Source organism: Bison bison, unplaced genomic scaffold (genome assembly GCF_000754665.1).
Source record: "Bison bison bison isolate TAMUID 2011002044 unplaced genomic scaffold, Bison_UMD1.0 scf7180017864384, whole genome shotgun sequence".
Classification (NCBI taxonomy): Eukaryota; Metazoa; Chordata; class Mammalia; order Artiodactyla; family Bovidae; genus Bison; species Bison bison.
In genome coordinates, this window is record NW_011494956.1 from 17349455 (window position 1) to 17360291 (window position 10837).

The 10837-nt window shown below is 48.4% G+C and overlaps 1 protein-coding gene across 1 annotated transcript in view; it reads left to right on the forward strand.

Annotated features, from left to right (window-relative positions):
• Window positions 1-815: 815 nt before the first annotated feature.
• Window positions 816-10837, forward strand: part of SLCO2A1 (solute carrier organic anion transporter family, member 2A1) — a 91875-nt gene continuing 81853 nt past the window's right edge. The window contains exon 1 of the mRNA XM_010858282.1: window positions 816-1230. Coding sequence (XP_010856584.1) covers window positions 1135-1230 — 96 coding nt within the window. The 5' untranslated portion in view covers window positions 816-1134. The remainder of the gene's footprint in view (window positions 1231-10837) is intronic.

Below are 10837 nucleotides of genomic sequence, written 5' to 3' on the forward strand. Positions count from 1 at the left end.
ACCTCCAGAACTAGATTTCTTAGTGCAGCTGCTTTGGGCAGAACCTTCTTACCCTTCCCTTGGAAGTCTCACCTTCTTTGTCTTTCCAGCACTATGTATCTTGGTGGAAAAAATCTTAGGGAAAAAAAATTAAGCGTCTGTTCTATTCCAGCCCTGAAAAGGAGATCAGTGGGTGTACCCCGTTTGTCCACGGCCCCACTCTCACCGCTCCTCCCGACTCCCACCCTCTTGGCAACACTCCAGGCCAGAGCGAGCCAGGCTGACACTCGACAGCACCTCCAGTTTACCTTGGCTCGGGTCCAGCCCGGGGCGGCCCCCACTTCTCCACCTTTGTTACCCGGCCCCTCTCTAGTGCAAAGAGCAGTTTAAATATAAATCAGTCCTCGACACAAACAGAGCCTCAGCGAGTCTCAGAGCCATCACCGGAACTGAGAGCCCAGGTTTTCGGCGAGTGCAAACAAGCAGAGACCGGCTCTGTAAATCTCCCAGATCGCATCGGGAGGGGCGCGGAAGCTCCCCCTCCCTTCACAAACTTCGGCTCCCCTCCAACCACCCTGGCTCCCGTTGGTTCCCTCAGCGCCCCTCGCCCCCGCCTCCTGTCTTCTAGCCTCGTAGCCCTGCCGATCCCTTCTCTGGCCCCCTCGAGTCTGCGGGCCCGCGGCGCCCACCCTGCCACGCCAGCGCCCCGGGTGCCCCCACGCTCTGCAGCCGGCCGCTCCCCCTGCAGACCTCCCCTCTCCCCGGCCCGCCACCCCCGCCCCCACCCTCCGGCGGGCGGGACCTTCTCGAGGGGCGGTCGAGCCTTGCGGGTCCCAGCCCAGCTGCGGACGCAGAGACAACTTCGGCCGGAAAGAGGTCAAGCGCCGCCGGCCACCGCGTCACACCTGTCTGAGGGGGCGGCGGCGGCCGGGCGGGGGCTCGCAGCGCCTTTGACACCGAAGGGAAAGAGGGAGGAGGGAGTGCGCATTTCATCATCGGCGGCGGCGGCGGCCACTTATAAAACTTCTAGGCGCGCACCCTCGCGCTCAGTCTCCTCCGGCCACCGACACGGCGCCCGCCACCCGCTGGCCGCCCGCCCCAGCCCAAGCGCCCCGGCCCCGCTCTCCCGGCCTCCCGCCCCGTGCTGCCGCCTCCATGGGGCTCCTGTCCAAGCCCGGCGCGCGCCAGGGTAGCGCCGCCTCTACTGGCCAAGCCGGCTGCAATCCCCGCTCTATCTTCAGCAACATTAAGGTGAGCGGAGAAGCGGGAACGTCGAGACCGAGCCGCACGGGGCGCACCGTCGGCGCGGTCCCGGCGTCGGTGCTGCAGGCGCCTGGGAGGCGCTGAGGGTGCGGGCGCCCACCCTCGCAGTCCCTCGGTCGGTGCTGCGCTCCCCAACGCATCTTTGCGGACCCCGCACCGCGGGCAAGGGGGCGCCCTGCCAGGCAAGCCGGTGCTGGCCGTGTGTGCGTGTGCGTGTGTGCATGTGTGTATGCATGCGTGCGTGTGTGTATGTGTGCGCGTGCGCTTACTCACACGCCCTCCTCAGGGTAGGAAACGGCGATGCAATTACCTGCTTATTGGGCCAGCTCTATTCAGGTAGTCTTGGCACTAGGGTAGGGAATTGCCCAGTTCTTTGAACAAGAACATCTCCGGGACACGGTTTTGGGCTCCTGTGACAGTTACTTTGTTAAGGGCGTGGGCTTGGAAGTGCCTGGTCTGGCGCCTTGTAGGGGACAGGCTGTGGTCCCTCTGAGATGAAGATCAGAGCCCGTTTCAGCTTGAGTGGGTGGCAGAAGAGCCATTCTCCACTATGCTTTCCTCGTCCCTGAGGGCGGCAGCCAGCGCGTGGGCTCTGCTACCTGATCGGGCTGCTGCCTGCAATGTTAAGAATTCCCCCGAGGCTGGCAACCTACACTGCAGCTCTTGGACCAGCTTTCCAGGTCCGGAACTAGCCCCCGGAAAGCAGCGGCTTTTGGTCTATGCAATAAAGTCTAGGCAGGTGCCTGGCAAGTTATGGGGAGTGGGTGAAGAAAAGCTGGGTGTAGGCAGTTGTGTGGTGAGGTTGCTTTCCTCCACTCACAGGTCCAAGAGGACTGGAATGATGGAATCCACACTCAGGCTTTTTTGCCTCTTCTGGGAGGGCAAAATGCACCTCCTGTGGTAAGGATGTGGGAGGTAGTGGAGCCCAGGTCAGATTTCCTTGGAGTCAGGGCAAATGGTGCAGACAGGTTGTTTATGGCAGTCACACAGTCAGATTCGGGGCGGTAAAGCCTCCAGTGGTACAATTAAGGGGGACCCAGAACACACGAAGGGAGGATAAAGGTCTCTCTGGGCTGGTTTTGTGTCCAAAAGAAAGGGATCTGGAGGTCACATTGTTAGCAATAGAGCTGGGCTCCCCACTCCTGCTTCTCTTCTTTCCCCATACCACACTAGGCTGAATTGATTCCATGGTTGGATGTAAGTAAGACAGAAATTTTGAGAGAGTTTAAAATAATACTCAAATCTCCTCACCTTTGGCCAGACCCTGATGAGAACACTGTGTGTGGTTTTGGTCCCATCATTTTAAGAAAGTTTAGAAAGGTTTCAGCAGAGAATTGTGGAAAAATTTGGTGTTTATAAACTAGGAATTGGGAGGAAAGGGCCAGAGTAATCATCAGGTGGTCTGAAAAAAAGAGGCCCAGAAGGGAGCCAGACTGAGGCTAAGTCCTCTATTTTCACCACTCGTAGTGTTGGGAGCAGGAGGGACAGCTCATAGCCAGGGTATCCCCAAATGAAATTGATCTGTTTAGACCCGCCCTGAGTCTCTAAAATAAATGAGTTTATGGCAGCAGTTTCTTTGAAGATCTATAAAAATAAGATAATTTATCACATGCTGATGATTTAGTCACACGTGCCCGAGGCCTGGGCCCAGGCCAATTGGCCTCCTTAAGACTCATACCAGTTAAAAGTTTTTCTGATCTCTGAAAACCAGAATTTTTTCAATCATTTCCTCTCTTAATCCATAGTAATTCTAAGGCCAGAGTTAGGAGCAGCTTCCACTTAGCTTCACTTACCAGCTTGAAAACAGGTAGGAAATTTGATATCTCAAGGCAAATCTGGGGGCTGGAATTACATTAGTTAAACTCCCTGAAGCCTTTTCTTCCAGGGGACATTGCTGACATGTGGGGGCTTTGCGATTTGATGAGAGATTTCCTCCTCCCAATAAGAAGGTTGGTGGCTGCCCTGCACCTTCCCAGGGGGTGTGGACTGCACATGTCTTGTGACATGTGTGATATGAGAGGAACAAGGGACACCCAACCTAAGGACCCATCATTTTTCCAGGTTCCTCATTGTTGGGACAGATTGACCAATAGGCTTTAGGCGTGCATGTGTTTAGACGCTCAATCATGTCCAACTCTTTGCAACCCCATAGACTTTAGCCCGCCAGGCTCTTCTGTCCATGGGATTTCCCAGGCAAGAATGCTGGCATGGGTTGCCATTTCCTCCTTCAGGGGAACTTCCTGACCCAGGGATCAAATCCTCCTGCACTGGCAGACAGATTCCTTACCACTGAACCACATGGGAAGCCCAGTAGGCTTTATGACATTCCTGCAATACCCCACATACCATATGGTTTGGGAAAAGGCATGAAACAAGGGGACTAAGACCCAAGCCTCATGCCATCCCCTTACTTAACTAGGTGACACAGGAAAGCATTCCTGAGCCTCAGAGTCCTTAAGTGAAAAATACTGGGTAATATGAACAATGCCTACCTCCCGAGGGCTGGTAGGGGAGGGCTTCCTAAGAATTATGTGGAAAGAGGCAGAGGAAACAGCTTTGTAAATCATGCTGGGCTTTCTGGTACTGGCATCACTGTGAGGTCAGTTCTTGCCTCAGCAAACAAGACTCAGCATACAAACGTCATTTCGGATCTATTATTCCAATTACACCTCATTCTGTGAGACACAGTTAATAGTTAAGAGAAACTGCCGTTTATAATAATAATATCCCCAAAATAACAATAGTAGCTAACAGCAACGGATCTGTCTGAATGTACTTGAACTATGGAAATAGTTTACCCACATGCAATCCTCATTACAGCTCTATCAACTTTATACTGTTACTGTTCCCATTAGTGATGAGGAAAACAAGGCTTTGTGAGGCTGGTCTCTTGGGTGTGGATACATAGGAAGGGTGGTGTGTAGAGGAACCAGGGATCTGAGCCTCCGGAGTCAGAGCCCCGAGCCCTAACCCCTGTGTGCCTGGCCCTGTCTATTGCACGGTGCTGGTTAGCTCTGTATAAGCACGTGGAGATACCTTGGATGTACTTATTCCGAGCAGTCAAGGGTTTCCCCAGACTCTGGTGACACATCCAGTTGTAACCAGTGGCTGCAGCTCAGATGTGTAGAGGCGCTAACAGGTTCAGATCTCTTCATTCTCCCTGGTCTCATTTCAAGAGCCTGGTGACTCTCAGGCGTGGGGTGAGTTTTTGGTACCTCCTTCTGCAGGAGTCAATACAATTGTTATTTACTCTGGAGAGTCACTGTTGCTTCTGACTTGTGTGCATGCCTGCATAATTGCTCAGTTGTGTCCGACTCTTTTGTGACCCTGTGGACCGCAGCCCACAGTGTTAGTGAACAAAATCTTGTCTTTCGCTGCCCACTGAAGCCAAATAAAAATTACAGAGACAGAGTCTGGAGGATATAAAAAGGTGGCTTTAATCCTCAGCTGGCTGAGAGGGCAACATAGTAGGCTCATGCCTCAAGAACTGTGCCATCCCTCCTGAGGAGGGGCCTGGGGTTTATATGCAGTTAAGGGTCAGTGACGAGGAACAAAGGTGTTAGGATCTTGTCATCTTCCTCCTGCCTTGTTTCAAAAATAGCCGTAGGCTGGCTTCAGGTAGCCTCTGGCAGTCTGGTGGCCCAATAGTTGGGTCCATTGTATATTTTTACTTGGGCCTTCTTTCTGATACAGAAAAACTTCTGAGGGTTGATCTGCCAAGAGAGTGCTATAAAGGTGAACACCACATACAGGATGTAATTGGCATAGAACCAAAGGATAATAGGTGCAAAATGTAGCTTATGCAGAATTAGGGGGCAGAAAACCAAACTTATTTACAGACATGCAGAGTTAGGGGGCAAAAAAGCAAGCTTAGTTACAGAGTACAGATTAGGAACAGTTAAAAGTAAAAACTAGGAAAGTTTGGGACTGTTCACTGTTCTCTTTATCTTCTTTGTTCTCAGGAAAGAGAAAGAAAAACTCATTCCTCATTTTTCCTTTTCACTGCAATACCAGGCTCCTCTGTCCATGGAATTCTCCAGGCAAGAATGCTGGAGTGTGTTGACTTTCCCTCCTCCAAGGGATCTTCCCAACCCAGGGATCAAACCCGCATCTCCTGCATTGGCAGACAGATGCTTTAGCACTGAGCCACCTTGCTTACAGCATTCTTTTTTTTTTTTTTTTAACATGTAATGCTTTTTAGTAACATAAGGCTAATTAGAATGTTACTGAATACAAATTATAAACACATGTTTTTAGAAATAATTACTGTGTGTATTATATTTTTTAAACTTCTTTTCTTATTAAATAATTTTTAAATTAAGAAGTAGAGGACCTGCTCCGGAGAAGGCAATGGCAACCCACTCCAGTACTCTTGCCTGGAAAATCCAATGGGCGGAGGAGCCTGGTAGGCTGCAGTCCATGGGGTTGCAAAGAGTCGGACACGACTGAGCGACTTCACTTTCACTTTTATGCATTGGAGAAGGAAATGGCAACCCACTCCAGTGTTCTTGTCTGGAGAATCCCAGGGACGGGGGAGCCTGGTGGGCTGCCATCTATGGGGTTGCACAGAGTCAGACACGACTGAAGCGACTTAGCCGCAGCAGCAGAGTACCTGCTCACCAGCTATTGTCAGGGGGAGCAGTTCAGCATCCAGAACTCCTAAGCTTCAAATTAAGAACAGGTTCATTCAATGTTTATGGGGCACGAGTCGGGGAGGTGAGGGGAAATCTTGGTGGCTAACATATCCTAGCAACCTCAAAGAGATCTGTTGCTTCTTAAAATGAAACTTTTGGAGCCAAACTGGGGTTATCTTATAGAAGGAGTGGTTGATTTGGTAATTGCTGCCCACGAACTTTCACGCCCAGGGTCCCAGCCTAGTGAAATAATGGCTGTCCTGTCAGTGGGGGTGAAAGGCGGGGGAAGAACAGTGGGAAGAAGGAGATTTCACAGCTGGGCCTGAGTGGCTCTGGTGACCCCCCCCCCAAGTGAGGGAGGGGTGCTTTGTTCTGGCCTGTGTCCATAATGTCCGGAGGCTTCTGACCCCCAGCCGTGGGGCAGCAGCTTGGGCCTAACCTCTCAGTTTCCAGAGGAAAGTGCTACATCCCCACAACCTGCAATCCATGCCTGGGGAGACTCTGAAGAGAATCCCCTGGGCCAGAGAATGCCCTCATCCCCCTATGAGTTGACATGCTTTCCTTCCTGGGCTGTTTCTCTGACACAAGGGACAGCATATGTTATTCTCTCCAGGGTGTCTATCCCCTGAGAGGCCCACCTTGCTCTGCTTATGGGTGTATTGGGGGTCGAGGAGGGAGAATTATGGGACTGGGTGGGGTGGAGGTCAAAGGTTATTCAGATCCTTTCCTCCTGTGATTGTGCCTCAAGCCCTTTCCTGGTTTTCATTTTGTCTCCTGGTGATGAATTTAACAAGTGGAAAGTGAAAGTGAAATTCGCTCAGTAGTGTCCGACTCTTTGCGACCCCATAGAGTATACAGTCCATGGAATTGTCCAGGCCAGAATACTGGAGTGGGTAGCCTATTCCTTCTCCAGCAGATCTTCCCGGTCTAGAAATCAAACCGGGGTCTCCTGCATTGCAGGCGGATTCTTTACCAACTGAGCTATCAGGGAAGCAAGTAGAAGAAGGATTTATTTTGAAATAATTACAGATTCATAGGAAAAATGGTGCTGAGAGGACCTATGTACTTTTTACCTGGTTCCTTCCAAGGGTTTCACCTTACATAGCTGCAATGTAAGACCAAAAATAGGAGAGTGAGATTGCAGTAATGTGTGAGTATAGTTCCAGGCCATTCGATCATGTGTACAGGTTTAGGGAACTGCCATCCCTCTGCTTTAAGACTGTCCCATTGCCACCGAGATCTCCTTCTGACAACCCTAATGTTCTCTAGCACTGTAACTTTGTCATTTTGAGAACATGATATAAATGAATCATGAAATATGTGTGTGACCTTTTGAGACTGCTTTTTTCATTCAGCATAATGCCCTTGAGATCATTCCAAGTTGTTCCATGTATCAATAGTTTGTTCCTCTTTATTGCTGAATACTGTTCCATGGCATGGATGTTATCATGATTTGTCCAGCCATTCACCTACTGAAGGACATCTGGATTGTTTCCAGTTTGGGGCTATTACAGATAAAGCTGCTATGAACAATCATGTATAGATTTTTGTGTGGGCATAAATTCTCATTTTGTTAGGGTAAAAACCCTAATGCTGGGAAAGATTGAAGGCAGGAGGAAAAGGGGATGACAGAGGATGAGATGGTTGGATGGCATCACTGACTCAATGGACGTGAGTTTGAGACAGCTCTGGGAGTTGGAGATGGACAGAGAAACGGCGTGCTGCAGTCTCTGGGGCCGTGGAGTCAGACACCACTGGTCGACTGAACTGAACTGAAAAACCCAGGAGTGCGTTTTCTGGGTTGCATGGTGGTTTCCTGTTGATTTTTTTTTCTTAAAGAAACTGCCAAACTATTTTCCAGAGTGGGTATAACACTTTACATTTGCACTTGCAAGGTTTGAGAAATTCAGTTCCTCTACTGAATTTGATGTTGTTACTGTTTTTTATTTTAGCTATCCTTTTTTTTTTTTTTTTGAAAGAATTCCTCCCCTACAGAAGGGCACTGCCTTCTGTAGTGAAAATAAACTGGAGGACCCCATTTTTATACAACAATAGAATGTCAACACTGGCCAGAACCTCCTCCAAATGAAAAAGGGACCCAGAGAGGGGTGGTGACCCCTGCAAGGTCTCAGGGAAGTAGGAGTATTTTAGCTGTTTGAATTGGTGTGTAGTGAGATCTCAGTGTGGTCTTTATTTGCCTTTCCCAATTGGCTGGCGCTGTTGAACATCTTTTCATGTGCTCATTTGCCATGTGTATACCCTCTTCAGGCTTCCCTGCTGGCTTAGTTGGTAAAGAATCCGCCCACAATGCAGGAGCCCGAGGTTCAATCCCTGGGTTAGGAAGATCCTGTGGAGAAGCAAATTGTAACCCACTCCACTATGCACGCCTGGAGAATCCCATGGTAGACAGAGGAGCCTGGCGGGCCAGAGTCCATGGGGTTGCAAGGAGTCAGACACGACTGAGCGACTAAACAGCAACAGCAGCAATACCGTCTTCACTGAAATATGTGTTCATATATTTTGTCCCTTTTCTTATTGATTTTTGAATTATTGTTTTGAGACTTTTTTTTTACATAAATGAGATACAAGTCCTTCATCGGGCATATTGTTTGCAAACATTTTCTCCCAGTCTGTAGCTTTTCATCCTCTCAGCAGAATCTTTCACAGAGAAAAAGGTTTTGATTCCAATAAAGTCTAATTTATCAATTTTTAAACTTATGGATCCTGCTTTTATTGTTGTCTAAAAACTCTTCACCAAATCCTAACTCAAAAAGAGAAATCCTGTGTTTCTTCTAAAAGTTTTATACGTTTTTTTTACATTTCAATCTGTGACCCATTTTGAGTTAATTTTTTGTATAGGTGTGAGGTTTAGGTCAAGGTTTCATTGTTTTGCCTGTGGTTAGGAACAAATAAATGGTTCCTACACTGTCTATTGACAAGACTGTCCATACTCTACTGGATTGCCTCTGGGTCTTTGTCGAAGATCAGTCGGCCATACTTGTGTGTGTCCGTTCGGGCTTTTCCATCATGCTTCATTGATATATGTGTTTATCTCTCTGCCCACACCACCATGTCCTGATTACTGTAGCTAAACAGCAAGTCTCACTGTCAGGTTAAACTTGACTTTCATCCTGCAATGGTATGATTACCAAATCTTATCACCCACTCAGTTTCCCTTCTCCTTTGCCTTTTACGAAGACTTAAGAGCAGATTCAAAGCTTGCTTTTAGTAACTGGATGGAATCTTATGTATTTACATGCTCCAGCTTTTCTTCTGGCTTGAGCTGAATGGTTGTCTTTTCCCTTGAATTTGATTTTTCAGTATATGTTTCTAAACTTTTTCTATTCATAATAACAGCCCCGCAAAGGAGGTATAAGCATTTCCATTTCATGCTTGAAATCTAGGTTCATCCAAGGCCACATATCCAGTCAGTGGCAAAGCAGGAATTCCCACAGGTGTCAGCTCACTCCAACCCCCTCCTTCCCATGGCCACAGAATGCCTCTCAGTTCCAGATACTCTTGTCCATGAACATTTGGGTCTGAGCTTAGTGATCTCTGAGGTCCTTTTAGGTTCTCAGATTCCCACCTCATGCTAACAAGTTGCTGATTGAGATGAAACCAGGAGTAGGGCCAGATGGATCTGAGCTTTGCTGGCAGATCTGCTCTCAGTTCATTTCAGTTCAGTCACTAAGTCGTGTCCGACTCTTTGCAACCCCATGGACTGCAGCACGCCAGGCCTCCTTGTCCATCACCAACTCCCAGCGTTCACTCAAACTCATGTCCATCGAGTCGGTGATGCCATCCAACCATCTCATCCTCTGTCGACCCCTTCTCCTCCTGCCCCCAATCCCTCCCAGCATCAGAGTCTTTTCCAATGAGTCAACTCTTTGCATGAGGTGGCCAAAGTACTGGAGTTTCAGCTTCAGCATCAGTCCTTCCAATGAACACCCAGGACTGATCTCCTTTAGGATGGACTGGTTGGATCTCCTTGCAGTCCAAGGGACTCTCAAGAGTCTTCTCCAACACCACAGTTCAAAAGCATCAATTCTTCAGCGCTCAGCTTTCTTCACAGTCCAACTCTCACATCCATACATGACCACTGGAAAAACCATAGCCTTGACTAGAGGGACCTTTGTTGGCAAAGTAATGTCTCTGCTTTTCAATATGCTGTCTAGGTTGGTCATAACTTTCCTTCCAAGGAGTAAGCATCTTTTAATTTCATGGCTGCAGTCACCATCTGCAGTGATTTTGGAACCCCCAAACATAAAGTCTGACACTGTTTCCACTGTTTCCCCATCAATTTCCCATGAAGTGATGGGACCAGATGCCATGATCTTTGTATTCTGAATGTTGAGCTTTAAGCCAACTTTTTCACTCTCCACTTTCACTTTCATCAGGAGGCTTTTTAGTTCCTCTTCACTTTCTGCCATAAGGGTGGTGTCATCTGCATATCTGAGGTTATTGATATTTCTCCCGGCAATCTTGATTCCAGCTTGTGCTTCTTCCAGCCCAGCGTTTCTCATGATGTACTCTGTATATAAGTTAAATAAGCAGGGTGACAATATACAGCCTTGACGTACTCCTTTTCCTATTTGGAACCAGTCTGTTGTTCCATGTCCAGTTCTAACTGTTGCTTCCTAACCTGCATACAGGTTTCTCAAGAGGCAGGTGAGGTGGTCTGGTATTCCCATCTCCTTCAGAATTTTCCACAGTTAATTGTGATCCACACAGTCAAAGGCTTTGGCATAGTCAATAAAGCAGAAATATATGTTTTTCTGGAACTCGCTTGCTTTTTCCATGATCCAGCGGATGTTGACAATCTGATCTCTGGTTCCTCTTCCTTTTCTAAAACCAGCTTGAACATCAGGAAGTTCACGGTTCATGTACTGCTGAAGCCTGGCTTGGAGAATTTTGAGCATTACTTTACTAGCTTGTGAGATGAGTGCAATTGTGCGGTAGTT